Below are 24821 nucleotides of genomic sequence, written 5' to 3' on the forward strand. Positions count from 1 at the left end.
GAATTACAGGATTGTTTAAAGATGACCCACAGAAAATTTCAGAGTTAACTTTTAACTAAACAAACAACAGTATCACCCCAAACTATGTGTGGGACCATCCCAATTCTTGTCCCCTCTCACAGAACTGTAAGAGATCTTGAAATAATTAAGAGCCATTTCACAATAAGCTCTGGAAATAAAAAGACACATTTATTAACCACTTTTAAACTCTTGATATAACTGTAACTGAACTGAAGGTTTTGCAGCATTGTACAAAAGACAAGTGGTAGGTTGGTATGCTAGTAAGATTTATGGTTTAAGAGTTTTTAAAAATATTTCTGCTATGATTTTGTACATAATTTAAAGCAGTTGAGAAGAAAATATTTTGATCTGAGAGGAGCTGTTCTAGGAAAATCAGAGAGATAAATCTTTCAGCTGCAGAACAGAGACATAAATCTGTCCACTAAACTTGATGATATAAAAGCTACTCTATCCAGCTGATTCTGCATTTTCACAGGGTAACAGATGCTTCAACATGCCTAGCACCAGAAACCACAAGAAGTCCCAACTGAACGTTAATGTGTCTTAAACAACATTTACTCATATGTCTAATATTCCCTGGACAGGTCATACATTATTAGGCTTTTCACTGACATTAGGCATATACTGACAAAGGGAAATTCTGGGAGCTCTCAAAGAAACAGAGCTTATGAGCAATTCATGAGGCTGACCACTGTCAGTTACACTGTATTAAACTGTCTATTCAGCAATGAACTCCTAGCTTGCTTCTTTATTGGGTAGTACTCCATTACTGTTGATTAAAAACTGAGTTTCTAATCCATGAGTATGTTGTAGTGGCATTCAAAGACAGAAGTCTGATGTTTCTCAAAAACATGTCTTTATGTTGCAGAATGCATTTGAGTGGTGGGATATTTAAAGTGCCTTCTAGGATGCCATGCAATGCAACAACATATTGTAAAAGCAACATACACATGGATACTAAAAAAACTGGCACATGGAAACAGCTTGAGAGAGCATATTCTTTGAAAAACTTGCCATTTTGATAAAATGCATAGAAATGACTACATTTCAAAAACTGGCAAGAAGCTTCTCTGGCTCGGTCATTTCAGTACTGTACATCTTGATTTCCTAGACCTGGATCTCACAAATGAATAGGATAAACGTAAAAGTAAAGGGAGATTTTGAAATAAACCATACGAAGATAAGAAATGAAACTGTGATAACAAGATTGATCATCTGACATTTGGACTGACTGGACCCAAGGTCTTGCTCTACCTTGGACATGTCAGTCTCATACAGCACATTTACATGGGGAGATTCCCAAGCTGCTGCCAAAATGCAGCACCAGCTAACTCACATGAGTGAGTTTGGCTCATGTGATGGCTGCTCCCCCACCATACTCATGGCTTCAGATTCTGAGCTGCTTTTCTGCTGGAAGTGTTCAGTCTCTGTGTTAAATTGGGAAGTCAGGCTTATAATTAGCGTGCAAACTGTATTGCTCTTCTGAAAATACCCTTACCATTATCATTTTAATTAGATGCCACAAAATATTGTATAATTTTGCCCACTTTTATGCTTTTTAATTTCAAATTAAATTTCTCACATTATACCATTCTGGTATTAAACAGGATTTTGTAATGAAATTTAGTGGTCATTACCAAAACTGAATCTCTGGCTGCAAAGACAGCTCAGTATTAATAACAGATAAAAAGGTCAGCATTACTGGATTTTACAGAAATTGCTACGCTCTTGTGCTTTTTTTATTCATAAAATGAAGAAGACAAAAGTCAAGGATGTCCTTGAATGCTCAGTTGATTGGCGACAGAAAGCTAAATCAGTTGACACAAGAAAGCCACTACAAGGTGAAGGGGCAAGCTCATTTTTCCGTCTGTTTTTATTGAACACACCCTTTGTGAAATGTCATGGTCAAGGGCAGTTAAAAATTAATGTCATTCTAATCTTCTTTAAACACTTTAACTTGTTCAGCTAAATGTGTCAGACAGGAAACTATCCATAAACAAATTTGAAATGTTAAATTACTAAGATAGCTGTGATTTCCTTCTTTTGCAAAATCTCATTACTAGCTGGAATATTATTTCCACTCAAGGAAGTCACTCTACAGCAGCAAATACTTTCACATGCATTGAAACATGTAGACTACACAAGTCTGCGGATGTTTGTTTTGGCAGAGAATTGAACTTCCTCTGTTTCTCTGAATACAATGTAATCCTCCTCATTTATGTCTTTATTTAGGGGAAAAAAAATAAAAAACCTCAGTCACTTCAAAATCATATTTTAAACCACCAAAAACTGATTTGCTATTAAGATTGATTTCTCTTCTAGAAATAGCCTACGAAGTAAAACAAAACAAAAAAAAAGGCAAAAAAGAAAAACAACTCAAAAATTTCTTTTAATGTTTCTGCTTATCTTTTCAGTTAGAGCAATAAATTTGAAGAGAACAATTGAGCATTAATTAGAGTTTAAAATACACAGTTGGACTGTAGCTTAATATTTCTTCTGGCAACTTTATGAATGAATTTGATAGGTGTCTGTCATACCTCCTTGAGCCACTAGTGCCTTTAGGAAAGGCCATGGCATGAGGGTTTTATGTATAATCTTTTCTTCCTCTGTATCTCATTCAGGATTACAGGCTGGTTGACTAGTTGGTCTGTTGTTCTGTCCCTAAAAATCTGAGAAACGTCATAAACCAGCAGAATATCTGCAAAATTTAGTTCGCATCTTTGTCCAATTTTCTACTAAAAGGGTGGGCTGCAATCTAACATGCTAGGGCCAGGAAGTGGAATGCAATCACACAAACATTTTACCAGAAGCAAGGAATTCCATACCCTTTCTGCTGCCAGTAAACTTCATACCTCTCTGGAGCTCAGGTTTTCCTTTACACTTAGAATTTTCTCCTGTAGAGAAAATTGATGGGAATTTCTAGCACTTAGAACAGCACCAAATCCTAAGCAACATCCTTACAATTCTTCTCAATTTAGAAAAGAGCACACCAGATTTATCTGCAGTATTTACCTTCCTTGGACAAGCCCTCTCTGTCTGCAAACACACAAAATGCCTGGGAAACCTGTTTTGGGCAGTATGTCAAGTGATAGTTTCATGTCATCATTTCCCACTCCTCCCTGAAAATTTCCACTCAGTCTAGCTCCTTCCAGGGCTTACAAAGGGCAGCCAGAAAGCCCTACTTCCACGATCTTGAGAAACCAAGGAAAAGGTGGAATAGCAAAATGGTATCACAGTGTAGATTAGACGTATTACTATGGACTGTAGCGTAACACAGCTCTACATCAAGCCACTCCTCACAAATACAACATTTTTATCACCCAAAACTATGAACGGGCTCTGACACAAATCTTGGTCTGAGAAACCCACCGTGGTATTCTGCTTCCTATCCTCGCCTGGAAGTGGCAGCAACACGCAGCTGAGCAGGGCTCGGGGACAGTCTGCTGAGCTCTGATGTTCTGGTTAAGGTGGGCACACAGCAAACAGAACGACGTGCCTGTACCTTTGGGTGACCTACACTGTTGTTTCTCCAAAGAGATGAAAAACTGAAGTGACACGCAGTCAGATGAACTGGATTTGCATTCCCCTCTCCCTGTTTTTATTACTTTCATGGTTTGACTGTGAATTAGCTCAAATGAAAAAAAAGCTTTAGAAAGCAGTGAACAGTTTTTACTAGATTATACCTATTTGTGATGTTTCTCCTTGGTTTCTGATTTAGCTAAAAATGACCAGAATACAATTAAACCTGATTTACACAGCATACATTTACTTAGTTAACTTTTTTAGTATGTAAATATTTACCTTTCTAATTTAAGATATAAGAAAGGTAGAGTTACAAGTGAAATCTGACGAGTGACACAAACCCAGTTTCTAAATTAAGCAAGGTGTTAGGGTCATTTTTCACTGCTTACTGAATGCCAGTTCTTTGGAAACCTTGCAGCTTAAAATTATCTGTCTATTAACTTCCTCTAAATACCTTACCTGACAAAGTCTAATAATTACTCAACACATACTTTCTCTTTAATGAGACTTAACGCTTACGATGACATCAGCCTGTCCTATTTGTCTGTGACTTGCAAGCCAGATGAAGTTTACTTACTAAATGTTGCAACCCTGCCAAAATTCAGGGCTGCATAGAACAGTATGTTCGGGCCCTGATGTCTTGCCAGTTTTCAATGAAGTGCTTGACGGAGACCACATGTGGAGGTCAAGTGATACTATCATGATCTCACCAGATGGTAAATTGTGGTATTATTCCCAAGGCAGGTAGCATAATCTGTTCAGAAACAGTTGGCAGGTGATCCATGAACTCACAGCCAGAAGCAACTGATTATTGCAAAAGATCAGGAATGTTATTGATGTTGGTGAAAAAGACTTTCCAAGAATTTTTCTTGCACATATCTTAGGACTCAACTCTCAAGCTGTATGTTTTCTTGAAAAAAAAAAAAAAAAAAGGATTTATTTTATTAACTGCTATCCTAAATTAGAAGCCTTTCCATAAACAAATCTTGTACCCTTACATGATTATTATACGATGCATGTTAAGTGGTTAAAACAAAGACACAACAAGCTCAGTTTGCTTGGGTTCCTGTTACTACACAGGTTAGAGGGCAGGACTGGATTACTTTGCAGAGAACAGCAGGAAAGATGACCATGGCAGGAGTCACAAAATTCTTCAGGTCTTCTTTTCCTATCCTCGAATATCAATCAATCCAAACCCCCGTGTGAAACAAACTGCACTTCACACAGTCCAGCCTTCAGTTAAAGCAGGTAAGAACTTAAAATCAGTTCTGGATTCATCTGACCTTTCCTGGAAAAAGCTGCAAAAATATTTCTAAAAATGTGACAAAGCCGCACAGTGGATTTCTCTTATGCAGTGACTTCTTCATAATATTTTTTTTTTCCCAATCTAGAAAAGCAATATTCTCCTTCTAATAAAGACAGGACTTTACAGCAGGTTTTAAAATTTCAAGTTCCAATGGTACATTACCTATAAATTAACTGTGTGTTTTATCTGAGTAAAGACAGATTCTCCAATGGCCAGTGTAGAGTCAGCATTAGTTCTCCTTGTGCTTCCGAGAGGCTGCACCTTCTGGCTAACATCAAAACCTCCACTGAAATTCTACACTAACATCCTCATTCATACTGACCAAACTTCAGAAAAAAAATAATTAATTAATTAAATAAAAAAAGAATCAACTGTACTTAATCACTTGTGACTGAGAAAGTCACGATTCCTTTTAATTAATTCATCATACCAAGAAATCTTATGGAACAAAGGAAAATGAAAATAAATATATTAATTACCAGTTAGAAAAAATATGGACACAGAAGAAACTGGAAAGTAAGCTGCTTACATAAAAATCTAAAGATATTAAAATGTTTTCTGAAATTTTATTTCTAAAATAGGACACATGCTGCTAGTAAGTTAATGTGCAGCAAAACAAAGTTGAACATTAGGAGCTCTAAAGAGGTTGGGTAGCAATTTGCACAAGCTATGGAATTTCTTTAGAGATATGGAGAAAAATTATGCATTATAATTAAAATGTAATATATCCTTAAATGATACTCTTTGAAGATATTCAGAAAGTAGTCACCACAGTGCATAAATCATCTACCTTTAGCCTTTCATAAATGTTTTGAAAGAAATAAAGTTTGCTTGATTTAGTATGCATGCACCAGAAATAATTTTTCAGAGATGTTTTTCTTTTTAGAAGAGGTACCACTTACTCCCTTTAGCTAGCAGCTTTTTTTTGAGGCTTTGATATGTTTTCTAAAATTGATTCTATGTATGACAGCAAGATAAGCCTTCAAGCCATGACTGCACTTTTCTCTCTCTTATTTTAATTTGGGCCTGCATCATTAGCCAAACTAGAGTGTACTTGTCTAGCTAAATTAAGCATCCAGACTGCACAGCAAACATTATCTGATGTTCTGTCGGCTGGTTTCATGTTTGCCATCTGAGCATTGTTTTGTCAGACATGAAAAGAACAAGTCTGGATACCTCTCACTCAACTAACTCAATGTCATGTTTAAAGCTCTTTAGGGAAAAATGAACAAATCACCTTCAAATTACAAATTAATTGTTCTGTGTTCTAATTTCATAGTCATTTACTTCAATATAGAGCATTTTAAGGACCACAGACCTCCTTTAATACTCACAATTGTTTCTAGTAATTGGTTCTGGTACATCTCAATAATGGACCCTGTAATAGGATAGCACTAGCCAGGTTCAGCTCCAGTGAAAATATTAAATAGATAAAACTTTCCAGATTTATGACTGGTTACAAAGACCATTATTTCCATAAAACTTAATTTAGTATATCATCACAGAATTTCACATCTATGAAGCGCAACAGTTTATGTACATGGCTTTTTCAACACAAAGCAATTAACTGAAAATCATTAAGAAAAGCTCTGTGCTTACACACTCATCTTAAAGAAAGAAATATTGCCTAATCCTTTTGGGAAAACTAGATAGGATCCAGGAAAGCAGCATGCTGTAATAGATCTATATGACTTACTATCTTCTGAAAGGTAAAAATGTCATAATTTGCTAAGCAAAACAATAGACCCATCACTACACAAGAAAGAAGTGTACCAACAGTCCATTCCTCAAAGGTCTTGTAATCTAGAAATCAAGCACAGAAAGACAAAAGAAAGTACAGCAAGTAAGCATCAGTAAAATAAACAGTTCATCTGCTTTTCTCTTAAAGAAAAATCTGTCCTAAGTTGATAACGATTGATGACGGTTGGTCTCAGAAGCAACAGCTGTGAGGATAGGGCAGTGAGCATGGAAGACAGTGGCACACCTAAATGACAGTACAAAGCTACAAGAGCAGTTTTTTGGGATTGGGAATTGAAAGTACAAAACGTGACTATCCACTTGTCCATTTTTGTCTTGTGTTCCTCTTTAAATCAATAAGCAACCAATGATTCATTGACATGGATCTGATGCTGATTTCACATGGAATAGGATCAAATCTTTCCTGATGCTGCCTTGCTTTTTTTTTTTTTTTTTTTTTGGTTTCAGTGAAGGGCACGTGTTCAGTGGAGTGCACTGGACATCAACTACACAGCTCCCAGCTATCTGCAATTTGAGCTGCCCTCCTGCATCTCCCCATTTTGAGATGTAGCCTGAAAATATAACCCTCCTGAAGGGCACTTTGATGCTGCAGTTACAACACTTACGTTGAAACACATATACCAGGGAAGTTGCTTCAGGGGTCATCCTGGAAAGTGATTATTGCTCACATCATTTACTGGCAAAACTTATGACCTCATTCTGCAAATGCAAACCTTTGCACTTAGGACCACAAAATAGAGAGCAAAGATGGGAATAGGAATCAAGGACAGCTGCTTCTGTATTAACAAGAGGCATGTTGCCTGGTTATCTAAGTAGTAGTGATCTAGTGAATTCATTGAGAACGTGTATTACTTCACAGTTATCTACACAGAGTATCATCTGTTTGTTGAGCAGAGGAAAAAGAGCCCATCCCATCCATGAACTCTCAACATCTACAGCGATGTATAAATGAAGTTAATAAGCTTCTAAATAAAATTTCAGACAACAGTATGACTGGAATAAAAGTGCCAAAACAAGTGGGACAGTAAAAGCCTAATGGAAAGTTTCTTAACTACCATACAGTATTTGCAGCCTATGCCATCCAAAATAAGTGGTTTCTACATGAATTTGCAGTGAAATACAGAGGAATAGATACAATTTCCATTCCTAATGGGTTAGTCTATTAATTATCTATTTACTTGTTGTCTATTGACACAGAGAGAAAGACTCAGCTACTTTTTGATTGTATCAAAATACTGACTAATGCCAATTGCGTCACAAGTCCCCAGCCTCTTGATCTGGCATTGTACAGCAGTACAATGTACACTACAGCAACTAATATCCAAACTCTAATACAAAAATGAGGAAGAGAGAATGATTTAACAAGTTTTCTTAGGATCTGTACCCCCTCTATAATTTTTAGTATTATATCCCACTGTAAGCTCAAGAACTCTGAAAAGTAACATTGGGTTTGTTTTTAAACCATGACAGGACATCTCATACATCCTTGACTACCTGCTGCTGACTTCTTAACATAAGAAGAGGATTTCTTCGTTATGTTTACATAATTTGGGCACCTGAAGGTTGTTTTTTTTTCAAGAAAAAAAGCATCTTTAACAAAGATTCGATATCCCTGTCCTCATGACAAAATATTGCTGAGAGGTATCACACATCGCCTGAGGGTTCGATCAAGTCTGCCGCTAACACCAATGAAGATTATGATCTAGTAGTCACGATGTCCTCTGTTAAAAAACAAAGACTAAGGATCTTTAAAAATAACACGCGCCATTCACATTTCAGGCCTTCTTAATACACAAAAAGAAAACTGCACCAGAACATACAAAAAAAGGGTACAAAGCCAATCACTAAATTCTTTTTATTTAACTTTAAACAAACAAACAAACAAACAAAAAACTAAAAAGTCAAGTGTTTTCCCTCGTCTTTTAGAAGAAATCTTGCTTTCATATCCTCAGGGAGCTTATGGAAAATTGAGAAGTGATCTACAAGATGCAGTATTTTGTAGAACTAAAGGACACATTTTGAAAAACAGCTTTTTCCTGCAGCAGAAACTGATTCATTGCATCCTTCCTCAGAATGTGAGAAAAAGTATCTGTTATTCTCAAGGGAGACTTCTGGATGCTCCACATAAAAAACAAACCAAAACAAAAACACATAAAAATCCACAAAAAAATGCAGAAAAAACACACCACAAAAGACCCCCACCCACCACCACCAAAAAAACCCCAACCACATTCACAGAACACTTAAGGGGAAAGGAAATGTGTCATAAGAGAAAGGTTGAGAAGACCTCACCCAGAAGACCTCTGAGTCAAAAGAAACCTCCCTTCCTCTCTGAAAGATGATAAAAAAAGCAAGCACTCATATCTTGTTGACTTCTAGCAGACATTTCTGGCTTAGGTGTAACCTATGAAAGGGAGATAACTGATAACTGAGTCCACCCACCCTTTTGTTGAATTATGGGCTCCCTATTAACAAAGAATACAACTGTCAGATGATCTCCACCATGAACTGCTCATTACCTTTCACTTTACGTAGAAATACAGAAAGATTGAATTTAAAAGGGAAGCAAATACCCATAGCAGAATCCTATTCTGCTGCATTATGAAGAAACAAGCTCTCCTTGTCCCCCAGGTATGCATGAGTATAATCATTTGTGCAAAATTAGGACTGACCAGCTTAGTAAATCTAAACAGATATGAAATTCTGCCCCTTGGGACACAGAGCTCTGGTTAAGAGTAGGGTTTGCACAGCAGTGAACTGGAGCAGATGCACAAAGGAGGAGGTAGAAAGACTACTCAGGAAGAGTGGTCAGGCATAGGGACAGGTTGCCCAGGGAGGTGGTGGGGTCACTGACCCTGCGGGTGTTCAAGGAAAGGTTGGACATGGTTTAGTGGGTGACCAGATGGTCTTGGAGGTCTTTTCCAAACTTAACGATTCCATGATTCTAATACAATAATCTGGTCAGAACAGGGTGCTGACAAAGATGATTGCAGCATAGACACCTGCCCACTATAAACCTCTGTTCTTCAGGTAACCACAGTAACTTTTCTCATTCAGTTGTGATTCCATCCCTCAGTTTCACTACAATTGTAATACCTGCTGGTATCATGACTCTCCTTTAAAATGATGCTTCTGACAGTCCGAGAAAACCTGTCAGAATAAAATGCACAAACAGAAGAAGGCACATCCACACAAGCACAGTCTCTTTGCTAAACACTCAGCTGTTTCTTAGAAGTGAGTAAACTGCAGGAGTATTATTATTATTTTAAATGTCAAACTGATCCAGAGTATCTAGCAACAAAGCAGATTCAAAAAACTTTAACCCATGCAGCAAACAGCGAACTCTACTGATGGCCTCTTCACTGACACAGCTGCACATACTATGAACCAACTTTACCCTTCACTGCCCTACAGCATTGGTATCCATTGCGTTAGGGTCTAATTTGCAGCCCTATGGAAATACGTCACTTTGAAAACCTGATGTGAACAGCAGTAACAGTGTGATTTCATACCAATCGAGATTATCCCTGCAGTCAGCACACCACAAATCTGTGCCCTTAGATAATGAAGACGTAAGGTTGAAGAGTGGTAATCACTTAGTGGAAATGAGTGTGAAAGATATCTGCTAAAAATCAGGGTATGCTGGCTGGACGTGAACAGCAGAAACAGTTCCTTTGCTCAGATTTTTATAGGAACAATTTCAATTTAAACTTCTTTTGCAACAGAAGGTGGCATAGTGAAGAATAATATGATAATAAAATCACCGTGTCCAGATACTGAGTTGCTGAGCAACCAGACGTAGCTTCTGACATCTCAAAAGTTCAGCAAACATCAAGCTACAAACTCAGCTTCCTAATTATGGACAGCAAGGCTAACCGTTTCTAAAAATCATGGCCACTGTTTAAAGTATATTTTACTTCTAAGGAAGATCATGAATCATATTTCCAAATGGCTCCCAACTTCACCCCTGTGGCATACTCACATGTACATGGGACTTTTGAGAAATGCAAATTCAGGGACTGATTCTGGAAATCCAGGTGAGTGTATGGTTTAACAATTCTTTGACCAGATTTCCTCTGTTAATTATGATTTCAACATAATTTTATTCATATATTTCCTTCACTGCCTTCCCTTTATTTTTACTACTTGAACATTATTCCGTGGTTCTCACTGGCAGTATCAACAGCAGGTATGTTTTCACTACCCAGTGCCCATGTGTGGTGTGATTTGGAGTACTCCAGGGTTGCCTGCAAAAGGACATAAATTCAATAGCTTTTAACACAGTATTTCATTTCATTAGCATATCTCATCCTTTGGACACACTCTTAATGTGCTCCATAAACCAGATGGGACACACCTCTCATTGATATATTCCATTTATATTGGTTTATATATAAGAGGACAACGAGTGGTACTGTAGCACAACTTCTCCTGTGAGAAAGGTGTCATTACCAAAGGCATGACAATGCTACTCAGAGCCCAGGATGCCTAACCCAGGGGCCTGTCATCTCAGTGGCACTTCTCTCGTGGAGTAGTGGTGGAAAAAGAAGTCTTGGAAGCATAAGATGTGCTGGAGCAGAGGAACATGAGCCATGGGAAGCTGCTGTCTCCCTCAAGAGTACAGAAACATTTGAAAAGAAAAAAAAAAAAAAAAAAAGAAAACAACAACAGGAACAAAACACCCTTGTGTGGTTGTCAGGAGAATTTTTTAACTAAGATGGTAAAAAATAACTTTTCCTCTGCATTTGCATATTTTTAGTTTTCTTCATTTAATAAAAGATGTACAGCAAATGCTGAAATATCTTCTCCAAATATACAATAAATTTAGCAAATTTTTAACGAGTATTTTTTTTCTCCAGGAAAGATAAAAAATCTCACTTATATTTGTTGATGTTAAAACTATCACCGTAAAGCTAACTACTCATTTAGACATAAAACTGGTCGCAAATAAACTGGAGGTAGGGAGAACAAAACCTGCCAGAAATGCTCTGAGTAAGCTTGTGATTCTCTTTGGCTGCAATATTCCTTTTTATTCATATGAGTAAGCCTCTTCAACAAGCTATTCTTGGTGAGAAAATATCACCCTTGATAAAACACTGAGGGCAAGTGGTCTCTTCTAAAGGAATGGACTTGAGCAAGAACGATGAGTCAACAACTGTCCTCAGCAATCCAAGCTGAGATCTACATGGAGAAGAAAGGTACGTAAGAAGCAAGGCAAACCCCACAGCATGTCACATACATTTGTTTGTTTGCAGCAACATCCAGGAAATCATATAAACATGGGGAAAAAATATATTTTTTGGTGCCTTCTGAAAATGCGAGGCCATTTCTTCGCCTACACTAGGAGCAAAGATACAATTTTTAATTGAACCCGCTGTCTTGCCATGTTGGCAACTAAAATTAAAAACTACAAAACAAATGCTAGAATATTTATGTTTGCTATATTGCCCTATTCTTCATTCAGTACAGGAATTTGACTGGCTAATAACAAATCCCAGATGCCTCCCGTTACATCTACATATTATATGAAAGTGCTTCTGTTCTGAAAATCACAGCAGCTGAAACAGCACATGGCTCCTTTATCACAGTCTACAAATTGCATTTCTGGCTTCTGGAGTTGACATTAGAGCTATTAAAAAGATGGAGGCACTGAAGAGCCCTCTTCTAATTCTGATGTTGTCTCCAAAAAGCCTCATGATTTTACTCTGAATAAACCACTCAATTTCATAGAAAAGGCTCTTACAGAAAGCCCCTGAGGCCTAATTTATCATCTCCCCTCACTCTAATTTCTGTACTTTTCCATACACACTGAAAATAAAAAGTGATTATTCCCATAAACTTATTTGCCAGTGCACATTAGTCTTGACCTCCAAAAGACTTAAATACTCAATTCTGCAATTCTTCCAAGAAATGACCCAAACCACACTTTTTCTTTTAAAGAGAGGCCAGTGAATAAGCCCCTGAGATGTGCTTAATTCTGTCAGACTTCATGTGTGGCTTCTCTTCATGTGCTCCATAATGGAATACTCATACAGATTTTCTCTTATGTGTTTTGTCTACATAGCACATGCTTTTTGGGTTGTGAACCCAGTTTTTAATATGCCTACAATAAGGTGGCCCCAAATTTTGCTAGCACATCCTCTAAAATTCTGTAACTGTTTGCAAAATGTGTAAAAGAGTTTTTCTTTTTTTTTTTTTTTTTTTTCCAGCACTCCATGCTCTTTTCTACTCTATACATTCGAACACTTAATGGTAAAACAGTGATATCTGAACAGTGTTATGACAAAGTGTTACTACTATACCTTGGCCTTTTAAAAAATATTTTTTCAATGGGCTTCTCATTATTCTAAATTGCATCACTTGGGAGATGTTTACAAAAAGGGGGAAAAAGTCTCCAGGGAAGAAATCCGTAAACTCCTTTCTTTGACTCTGAATTCCTTTGTAAACTACTTAGTGTATGCACAGCACACTCTGAAACATCGCTCAATTGCACTTCGAACTGAAATAAATACTTGCTAGAAGAGATTTAATACAGTTACAGACGAAATACTACCTCTCAATAGACATGGAAATGGGAAGACTAGAAACAGACTAGGAAAACTAATGATGCTGCAGTAAAAAGTAATTAAAGTTACTGCAGGGGCCTTACCCTCAAGGAGGTAAATTACTGTAAGAAACAAAAGCTGCACAACAGCAAAAATACATTGCCATGACCCACCTATCCAGAAAAAAAACAAGCAGAGAAAATATAAATTTAGAAGTATAAACATCCTTTCATACACACAGAAATTTCTTAGTACAATTACTAGGTAGGGCAATTACATGTATACTCCCAAAGCTTTATGTATGCCATAAAGAAAAGAGAATGCCCTAGAGCTTAACAATGGGTTAAAAATAATGGGCTTGTTAGGTTGGAAAATCAATCTACGTGTATCCGTAACAGCTCCATTATTTGCTTTTCTATGCAGCTTTATGGAAGGAGACAGTTTAAAAAGAAAAATCCTTCTGAAAGTTCAGAATACCACTGTTTTAATTTTCTATTAATGTGCTAGCTTCACTGGAAATAAACATGTTCCCCTTTTGCAGGATCTTCCTGTTAGTAACAGTTGCACATAAATAAAGTTTTCTAAACAAACATCTTATCTTTTTATGGAAGGAAGTCCATTAATAAGGAATTGACGTCCTTCCCTGAAAAAAAAAAAAATCAGTGCTAATTCTTTCCCATAAACTAAAGAAATAAACTTACACCCTGAGATTTTTTACTCTATTTTCACAGCAAACTGGATAGTCTGCACGTAGATAAAATAGAACTGTTTGGGTTTTCATGTAAACAATATTCCTGTTGCTACCTTGTCACAGAATACGCAATAACTAATCTCTTCCCTCAGTTTTTCATTGCTTCATTTCAACTGTACTTCACTCATTCCCGTTTGAACTACAGTGCAGCCTGTGATCCACTTTCAATCTGGGAGCTGCAGAAGCACATAATAACTGTTTAATATTTTGACATGGGCAACTTTTTTCAGAAAGATGTCCATTACCCAACAAATGCAGGCAAACTAACTCTAGCAAATGTGCCCATAATATACCATATTCTTCAATAGCTTTGTCAGCTCCACACAACAGTTCTATTGACTAAAATTAATTTTGCTATGAAATATCCTCTGACGCAACCTTCATCTCTTTCCTTTTGTCAAAACAGCTTTTCCTTTAGACTATGAGAATTTGAAGTTGCCACTGTACTGTATGCTACTTTTGACAAATTAACACTTTTTTTCCCCAATGGATTCAGAAAGCCAGCACTTCCATCTATTTGCAACAAAGTTGATGCTAAAATGTTTAGTAAGAGTTTAGCTTCTCACTGTTTTTGCCTAAAACAATTTAAAATGTCAATGCCACAATGCATGGAGATAAGCCTAAGAGAATGTCAGAGTAACACATTATGTGATGACTATACTTGTATAAACTTAATATTTTTATTGAACACATTGAACGTTTAACTTCAGGGGACACAAAAAAACCCATCACAGTATCTACACTGAGAATTTCAAAAGATTTTTTTTTTAACGGTGCACCAAATGTTGAGAAGTAATATAATCATTTCTCTAGAGCTATATCTGTAGATGAGTGTTCTACCAATGGCACCTAACCGTATTTTGAAAGATGAAGCACCATCATGTCCCACCAATCAAGCTTTTGCCTATCCTAAGAATGGGAAAGTGAAATCTGATAATCCATTACAAAGTCCATGTATCAACTTTGCTTACACAATGCCTCATTGGAAAAGGCACTGAAGGTATGTCTAACGCAGGTAAATAGAAGAGTGACAGGGAGTAAGACTGAGCACTAGACTCCTCCTCATAAGCTAAAATGACCTTGAACATTCCTCCTTGACTCCATTTTGGACTAATAGAATCCACTTTCCAAAAATAAATCTGCTATAGATATGACAAGCTCTAAGCAAATAGAACCAGTCCACATTACATGGCCTTGAAGGTCAACTGGTTCCTTGCATTTTATTTGGCATCCATATCTAGTTTTATGCAGTGACTATTAAAGTTTACATTTAGAATAGAATCGTTTTGTTGATGGTGGAACCAGAAGTCTTTATGTGATTGTGCATGTTTAGTAACACTTTCCCACGTAACTCCATTCTTTTCAGATGGTTAGGTCCTGAAAAAGGTTTTTCTTCTCAATTTGTGTTTAATTCAGCTGACTGTGTCATGGAACATTGAACCTTTTTAAAGGGAAAACAGAACACCACTTTAACATATCTCATGGCACAACTGGGAAATAGGGCAGATCTTCTAGTATCCAGCACAGGAAACAATCCAATAAAGCTATCTAGTCCCCCTGTATAACTACCAACTTCTCTATCCTTACTTCTTCTTCCTCCTCCGTCTTTTATTATAATAATGCTTCACATAGCTTTTCTCATTCAGAAGAACTCTTGATAGTGGGAAAAGCTTGGGGAGGTCTCAAGAGAGCTAAATAAAGTATGTACAAACCCAATGCTTTTTCTAATTTTATTTGGTAAGATTAATTTTGGTAAGTGCTGTGAAGACCTGCTGCAGTTACTGGCTAACCAACAGATGTGTGAATGACTGCAACTCTGACAAATGAACTGAGGGTAGTCAGCACATTCAGCAAAGAAGCTGATTTCTGTGGTTTCAGTTACCTGTACTGCCATCTTTTCCTGTCCGCTCATCTCCATGTTCTGCAACGGAGGTGTCACAACTGGAGGAGGAGGTGCTCTGCGCTTTTTCACTTCTGGGTTTGCTGTCATTCCTGAGATGTTACCAAGGGACAGCGATGAACCCAGGCTACTGGAACGAGAATTCACCGAAGGAGAGTTTGGTGCCGTGGAAAAACCCTGTAAATGGATTAACATGTTGGATTAACATCACTTTTTAAAAACAATGGGAAAGAAAGAAGAAAAACAAGACACATCTGGTTACCGTTTAAACAATGATATGAATAGTCATATACGTTTCTTTGCCAAACTTGCTGAATTGCAAACTGTAACTTTTGGACACTTCTAAAGGTCAACTGGAACAAAGCTTACAGGCAGAATTAATAAATCAGAAGGCACTATGAGCACCTACTGCAGCTTAACAATACTGATGATAGGAACACTACTGCTGCTTGCTATTTAAAATATAAGCTTAAATTACACGTAGTACACATTTCTGAAAGCCAGATTTACTCTCAAGTGAGAACACAATATTAATCAGATGCTGCCTGTATACCAGGCTTGTCTATTTTGTTATTGATATGCTTGATTTACCTAAGACTTCTCTGCAGCTTCACAGAAGAAAAAATCTTCTACCAATAAATTATTTCAAATTTACATGAAAAATCAAGCATAAGTATTTACAATCTGCTAAAGCCAACCAATGAATCTGGTCAAAAGACATCCCAGTGACAGGTACCACTCCAGATTTAAACAGGCCCAGATGAAAGGAGAAGCAGAAACTATTTCACTAATTCCTTAATGTTAAAATTTACTTAGGCTCAAAACTTAATAAAATCAATGGAAAAATGTCACTGATTTCTGAACAAGACCTTCCTACATTTTTATATTAATATGCAATCAGAAATACATACAGTCATACAGTAGTAAATCCATCAATAGAAATGGACTAGGAAACATGATTACTTGAAAATGTGCATTTTTATTTTAGTTTGGACAACTGAAATTCAACTTATTTGCATTTTTAAATTTGCTAACGATGATCTTGTAAATACATTTCCCTCAAAACCTGTTAGTTCCCTTTCGTTATTTATATTAAGAGAAGCCTCCATGCTAACATTACTATTTAATTAAGTTATGAGACAGTTGTTTCTTCTCAGAAATGGCTTCTGTGAAATCATTACTGATACCAATCCACTATGAGCTGGAGAGAGATACCTACTCTGGAAGTGAAGGTTGATGACCATGGTTGATAATGCTGTTCTTATCACAACAGAACATGCTACTGCATGTGCAAAACTCACCCATCCAGGATGTAAAGCTCTCAGGTGAAATTTTGTTCAAGACCACAGAATACATACTAGCAGGAAACTAAAGACCACCACAAATCTCATCACTTTACAAATAAAAGAAGCTGTTCTTTCAACCTAAGTTCTCTAGTCTGGGAAGTGGAGGAAATGCTCTTCCTCATTTGTATGACTGCTTCATTACTGTGGTGGATACGCATGAGATAGTAGGATAATTCCTTTCTACAAGTGTAAAATCTTAGGTAAAAATTTAAAACATGGGGCATTGAGCTCAAAAAGACAATTAATTTAATTTGAGCACTGTTGAGGAAGCACTCATGAAGCATAACGAGCTAAAATATATAGCATCACAAAATATACACACATAATACAGGTTCCTGACTGCCTAGCAAGGTTCAGTATTTTGTAGATTCGTATGAAAGCAACTGAAAATGGTAATCCAGATAACAAATTGTTTTGTGTCCTGACCTCCATGTGATAATTACCACTGACTTAAAACTATTTGCTGGACTTTTTGGTTACCTTTTACTTTGCACACTGCACAGACTTCACAATATTTAGCACAACCAATGCATAGTACCAGCCTCCTCTGATCACCTGTAGTTTTACTAAAGGATTAGAGCAGTATTTGCCAGATCTTTTTCATGACTAATTTCTCTGAACTGACTAGCATCAATAGTTTTTTCACCTTTCTAGCAAATGAACAAAAAAGCTCTAATTGGAAGGTGGGGTTTAAGAGACTTGGTCTAATCTTATAAATTAATAAGCTTTTTCCTTGCTCCTACATCTCAGGCAGTGGGAAAAATAATGATCTACTCTAAAACCTATTAAGTTTTAAGTTGATCACAGTCCATATTGTACCTGGTTCTACAAAATAAACTTTGTTCACTCCTGAAGAAATGATTGGGTTCACATGGTGAAATACACAGTAGTCTCCTTTTCCCGCACACTTACAAAAGGACTGAACAAAATCATTTTAAAGTTTATTCTACAGGCTATGCTTTTGTGACTGTTTTAATTCTTTGATTTTCCTTACTGCATTAAAAGGTTGAGAAAATTTGTTCACAGATTTACAGATAAATGAAAACAATAAATAACCCAAAATCTTCCCTCCCAGCATTACAAATACAATGTACTGATAAGAACATAGGATGTACCTAGATTTAAATTAATATCCCATTCAATTCTAACTCAGTGTCTTGTGGTTCCCTTTTCAGGCACTTTCAGATCACTGTGAAGGAACGCAGTCATGAATAACTAAACATTTTAACCTATTTTTCTAAAGCTTAAATTTCCTAAGAGAAGATACAAGGAAAAAAAAGTAATACTAATATGAAACTGTAAATAGTCAATAATAAAAAGACTTTATCAAGAGAAAAAAATGAAAAACTTGGAAATTCCTCTACTTTTTCATCACCCAGTTCAACCTTGATATCAAGCCCTTTATTTACTGAGTGAGCATTTCAAGAATATTCATGTTGAGACTTTTCCCCTACAATAAAAACATACTACATCTTCCAAGGGAATGGATTGAGAAAAACATCAAAGTAGTTTTGAAAGCCCCATCATACAGCAGTGAGAGCTCTGTCTAACTGGAGGCAGATCTTCAAGTTCTCCCACAAGTGGAGCCCTTTTCATTATCTTTAAGGAGAAAAAAAAAAACACCTTTGGACATGAACCATTGATAAAAGTGTTTTTGGCATTCATTTGGATTCATTTTTTGTTGTAAACCTGACCTAGAGAGACAACACTTTACCCAGCTCTAAAATATTTTAGGTTCAGTTAGATGTATTGCAGCTTCTTTTCAAATCACTGGATTTTGGAGACAGGTTTCAGACAGGCTAGTAGGGCAACAAGTAAGAGCATACAACATTAACTAAGCAAACTTGCAGGGACCTGATATGCACAAGTCATTTGCCCAAACTCCCTCTCATTTGTTCTTGTTTTAATTTGTTATCAGCGGACCTATTTCAGTGGGACTACTCAAATTATAGCAGCATAGGTGAGAGGAAAACCAAACTGAAGCACTACAGCCAGTATAGTTGTCTGAAGAAGACAGCCCTTATCTCCTGTTTCATTTGATAACAGGCTATGGTTAATGTTTTGTTCAGAATCAAATTTGGCTCCTACAATCTGTGTGTTTTTAACTACGCTGCAGAAAAAAAATAATAAAAAAAAATCAGGGCAATGAATTATATAAAGAGCTTTTCAAAATGTCTCCTGACTCGTAAAATCATAGTCTTTGCTAGACCACTGGTATTACAGCACTTTGCCTGCCGTTCTAACAACAATTAAGTAATGCAAACTAGCAAGAAAAAAAGTTTCCTCTTCTTTTTTCAAATTAAGCTGAAGCAAACAAACACAGATGGACCAGCATAGGTCACCAGTAAACCTGGCCTCTAATTGAGCAAGTGTCTTGAACAGGTCTTAAACTTCAACCCCAGACCAAAGTCCATTTCAGTTCCATGAAGCAGATGTTGGAAGGAAGCAAAGAACAGCTACATCTGTTCTGATGTATACATTGTTTAGTGTTACACTTGCCGTGGAGTTTTTTCCTGCTCCTTAAACTTCTGAAATATAAGGGACCTTCTTTATTGTTAATGCATATGACTCTTTAGGGATAAGCAGTTTAGTTTCAGTGTTTTCCTCCCAGTTCTTCTAGTGGAAAATTAGCTTTTGGATGGCCAGTACTGTTTAAAACACAGAAGCATAAAGGCTCAGAGTAATCTGGTGACTTAGGCATACCGATCCCATGTTCAAAAGAATTTGACTTTCCACAAGACTACCAAAGGCCATAGCCCACTGAACTCAAGACAGGTTATGAGTCTAAAGCAGAGGCCAGTCTGTGTTCCTAGACCATCACCCTGCAATGCAATTATAAAATGCCTTTTGCAAACTATTCGCTTTTTAAGGATGAACAGGAGAGGAGCTCTCACATCTTACAGGTACTTCAAAAAAAAAAAAAATATAAAGATCGTATTAATAAACAAATTTAATTTTAAACTATCTATTAAAAATCCATTAATATGTAACAGTACTGTTGTGAGAATTCTGTTTTACAAAAACAGGTACCTATAAAAAGGGAAGTCATCTTATGTTTGTTTCCAAAAGATATCCCTGATATAAAACTCGCTTACCCAAAGCCCTGTTATTAGCATTTCCTTGATTTTCTGATGACACTAAGTGGCATTTAAAGGTCAGCAAGGAAGAGACTGCAGCTTGCCTGTGAGAGCGATCTGACTTCCCGTTCCCTGTCCACACCGGTCAATAAAAATTTTTCAAAATGTCAAGTTCTTTTCTTGTGAGGTTGCTATAGCCAGGGCTTTCTTCCGCAGCTCTCTGCCAAAACCCACATGCTTGAGCTCTCAGTCTTGTTATGCAACTTCCTTCTGAGAAGTTTTTAAATCAAAGGTAATCAGTTGGGTTGTTTTTTAGCACGTGATGTATGGGACACATCAGCAAAAAGTTTTTTTTTTCCCCAAGAACAGAGACAAAAATAAGAATACAATATCATAACAGAAATTATTTTTTTTATAATTATACCGTGGGCAAATATGAAAAATAAGATCTAGAGCAGGGAGACAAATCCATCTACACAGTGACAAGAATATTTATGCCTGTTGCATGTTTAAACTCCACTAATGTAAACTCTTATTGATTTGCTGAATGATACCCCAACTGGTTACAATTGGCCATTTAAAATGCCAGACAATCTACTGCACAAATTAAAAGTTAGTCTGCTTTCTTTGAGATGATACTGAAATTCCTTATACTAGCATTAAATTTGACAACACCAAAATTGAATCCAAGCTCCTTTGCTTCAAAACTGAAGCAAAATACTGCCATTGATGAGATTGCTTAGAGACTAAAAAAAAAAAAAAAAAAAAAAAAGAAAAAGAAACTGTGACCACTCAAATTTTCCTTTTTAACTGGCCACATTGAATATGGTTTGTTTTTTGTATTCCCTGAATCATCATATCATGATGGTACTTGCATACAGCCTGCAGCCAGAAAACAAAAAAATCTTTTATTGCTCTGATTTTTTTTAATGAATTTTTATGCAATTTACTTTATGGTGGTTTATCATCTCATTCTCTGTTCATATTGGTAGGAAATAACCTGGTAATCTCTCTCAGTATTAAAAGAGAAGGACAACTATTTAATTTTTACAGCAGTAAATCATATGGGCATTATCATCTTGATTTTAGATATCTGATGAGGCTTTCAAGGTCCTACTGTAAAAGTTTTGAGTTATGTTTTAAGTCTGTACAACTCCAACCCCACCTTACACTTGTGTAAGTCTATTTTAGAATCTAGCCTGCAATTCCAGATCCTTAAGGCTACGTGGTGGACATCAGAATACTCAGACAGCCAGAATCAGAAATGCCTAAAAATTTTCTCTCTCCTGTGCCCTTTCAGTTCTCCCTTACCATGGCCAACCACATTTCTTCCATTTTAGTAACAAGTTTGTTAATCAGAAATCCTAGCAATGCCAGGTGCAAGGAGATCACCTACTTTACCAGGTCATCTACTGTATTTCCCATCACTGAAGTAGCACAACCCAGCTGTCCCTGCAGAAGTTACTAAAACCTTCCTATGACAAAGGTCCACACTATCCACAATTACTCTGTTTTACTGCTTAACTGTCCTTAACATAACAAAATATTTTTCCTTGTACTTTAAGTACAATTTCCCTTCTGAGAAGTTTATCTGATTCCTTCTTGTCCTCACCTTAGTAAGGTCATTCAATGTAAAATATCCCGATGTCTCTAGAGCTACGAGTGCAACTTTGGTTTATGTTTACTTTGCACCTCCTGTGGTGTCCAACCTCTTTGAAAGAGTAGAGAAAAACCTAGGTGATTGTTCTTTCAGCCTTTATAGTATGAAAGTTACCACCTGGGAACTACAAAAGAGGAAGCCTCCAGGAGAAAAGTTTTCAGAAACAGTCAGAGGAAACTTAAGAGTGGGCTGCTTGTGAATTTCTAATATTAAATAAGTGTGGATATTATTTCAAGCCCCGTGCACTACACTGAGAACAAAGAGGGTGCCCAAGCAGAGAGCTTCCAAAAACCTTTTTTCAGTTTTTGTTAAGCTTTTTGTGTGTGAAGTAATCTTCAGAACTCCTTTGTCGCTTGGAAATCTGACAAGTATTGAATGAATATAGCAAAATTCTCAAAAAAGTTTATTACTTTTTTATGAACAGTGAAATATTTGAGTTTGATGCTTAGGAATATTATTTTTTAAATCAGATCATTAGTGGATTAGAAAACATGGACTGGGAATACATGCATTCCAGCTAAATATAAACTTGTCTAAATTCTTGGAAATGCAAAAATTGGATGCAGTATAATCACACCTAACTGCTAATATCAGCATCACCTACTACTGCTAACTTCCTCAGTATTCAAGCAGTCTCAGATCACAAATTTAATCTCAGTTCTCCAAAGCTGAATGAACTATTGTGGCACATATAAAGCAGTGGAATACACATCTATGAATTCAACAATGTGTATATAATATTCAAGTACTTTGTTGAGATTGTCAATTTATATTTTTTCAAGATTTAATAATGGATGTGATTCCTCAGTATTTTGAGAATAGAAGCTGTCCCTGAAGTATGGCTCAATATAGGAATTTGCAATAAAACCTGCTGACTCTTCCATTTTAGCACTGTACTTCAAAACCTCTGGTGATTTAAAGTTCAGTATATTTACTCCAAATAATCTCTCCTTTTCCATTTTTCACTATTCCGATTTTCCCAAGCCACACGACTCTTCATGCTTAATGTAATTTTTGTCTACTCAAAACCACTCCTGTGTCAAAAGTAGCAAGAATTCATCTGAGAAAGTATCCCTGCTAGAAAGAAAAAAAACAGTCATATATCAAGGGAAATGGATGCAATGATTTCCTTCCATCACAGCCATACATGCAGATGAGGGAAGACAATCTAACCTCATTTATGTTTGTATGCTTGTATTACCTCTTCTGTTTAAGTGACAGTGTGCTGCATATACATTAAAAAAAAAAAAAAAAAAAAAAAAAAAAGTGTATCCCAGCAGAATAAACAAAAATAAACTTTTTCGACAGGGGAGGGCAGACACTACATTTTCTAACTGGTGGACAGAGGGAAAGAAGGCAGATCAATCTCTAAACATTCTCATAAGGCGGGAGCAGGAACCATGCCTCCTGGTGATAATGGGAAGAACTAAGTGTTTGAATCAGTGTTTGGGAGGCACACAAGAATTATTTGTGCCCTCTGATATCAATCCAGACACTTAAGTCACTGCAGTAACAAGCAAGCATGCACCCTAGGGCCTTGTGAATCAGAGCTGAGGAACTTGGTAACAAGAAGGGAAAACATCTTGATTCAGAGCTCTTAGCATTGACAAGCCAACCTCAGTTCAGTGCAGTGAAAATGCACCTGCTACAGGTCTGTCTCATGCTCAGTTTGTTTAGTTTCTGCCACTGAGTGTCCTGTGAAGGATAAAAAATCATTTTGTTGAAATCTGAAGCTAATTAGTCACAAATGAAAGAAACTTAGGTTGCTGAACATTCTCTTCTAAACGAATGTGATTGGTAAAATAAGTAGGTGTATGTTCAGAAAAGCAAGCTTCAGCTCATAACCACACAAGCTGAGATATTTTCCACTTAATATTCCAGATATAAAGTAACTTCTGCCTTCTACCACATTCTCAATTTCCAGAAATACAACTAAAAATCTGTGAAACATAAAATTATTGGAAGATATTTCAACATTGTTATAAATCTAATGACATCCACGAAACAGCCACAAGCTTTAGCATGCATGTGTTACATGCATATCTAATCCCACAAAATGCCACGTTAAGATAAAGGTGACATACAGATCACAGAGAAATCAGACACATTTATGCACGAGCTCCCAGAACACGTCAAATTCCTTCACGCCCTTCTCGTGCTGTGTACCTGATACCATCCGGCTAAATGCTTTTGATTTATTTATTTTTTTCCCTGGATGACAGATGTATTTTAAATAGCTCTACAATGTAAATATTCTTGGTGTTGTTTTGGATATGTAAATCCCAGTGAGACAAAACCATCATTAACATAGCACAAAAAAATACATCAGCACTGTATATTTTCTGTCCTAAGTGGTAGTTTAATACAACGTTTACTGTCCACCACTCTGGCAGGAGGTAGGACTGCATGCAGGCTGCAGAAGTGAATTTGCAAGTCAAGCTGAACCACGGGTGACAGTGTGATGCTGGCAGGTGCTTAAAATAGTTTCCTTGCATTTCATACAAGTGTGAAACGTTTGATCTTGTCTTTCAGAAATACATAGACAACTTTGTGCGTTATTTGTTAGAATGCTGTCTTTTTCTTTCTTTAAAAAAAAATAAAATACTGTTTGGGGAAAATACCAGAATCAATTTATATACAAAACGCACCCTCTCAGGGCTGATTTACATCTTTCTGGTTAGACTACTAAAAACTCATCTTCCACAAGTCCAACACTTTTTGTCACAACACATTGTCAAAATGCATCAGCCGATTAAAAAAAGACCATATTTTGAAATATAGATTTTTCATAACTGTCAGAGATATGAATATGTAAAGGCAATATGGGGAAAAAGATTAAATTCAAAATATTATCACAAGGGAATGGCTAACAAAATAGTCAGCAAATTCAGCTACTTACATTATTTATCATTTTTTGGATGGTTGCATGCATATA

General features: G+C 36.6%; 1 protein-coding gene across 5 annotated transcripts in view; it reads right to left on the reverse strand.

The window, feature by feature from the left end:
- Positions 1-24821, reverse strand: part of COBL (cordon-bleu WH2 repeat protein) — a 197719-nt gene that overhangs the window by 56057 nt on the left and 116841 nt on the right. For all 5 annotated transcript variants that reach the window (XM_032182843.1, XM_032182845.1, XM_032182844.1 and 2 more), the window contains exon 7: positions 15786-15980. In XM_032182843.1, coding sequence (XP_032038734.1) covers positions 15786-15980 — 195 coding nt within the window. The remainder of the gene's footprint in view (positions 1-15785; positions 15981-24821) is intronic.

Source organism: Aythya fuligula, chromosome 2, assembly GCF_009819795.1.
Source record: "Aythya fuligula isolate bAytFul2 chromosome 2, bAytFul2.pri, whole genome shotgun sequence".
Lineage (NCBI taxonomy): Eukaryota > Metazoa > Chordata > Aves > Anseriformes > Anatidae > Aythya > Aythya fuligula.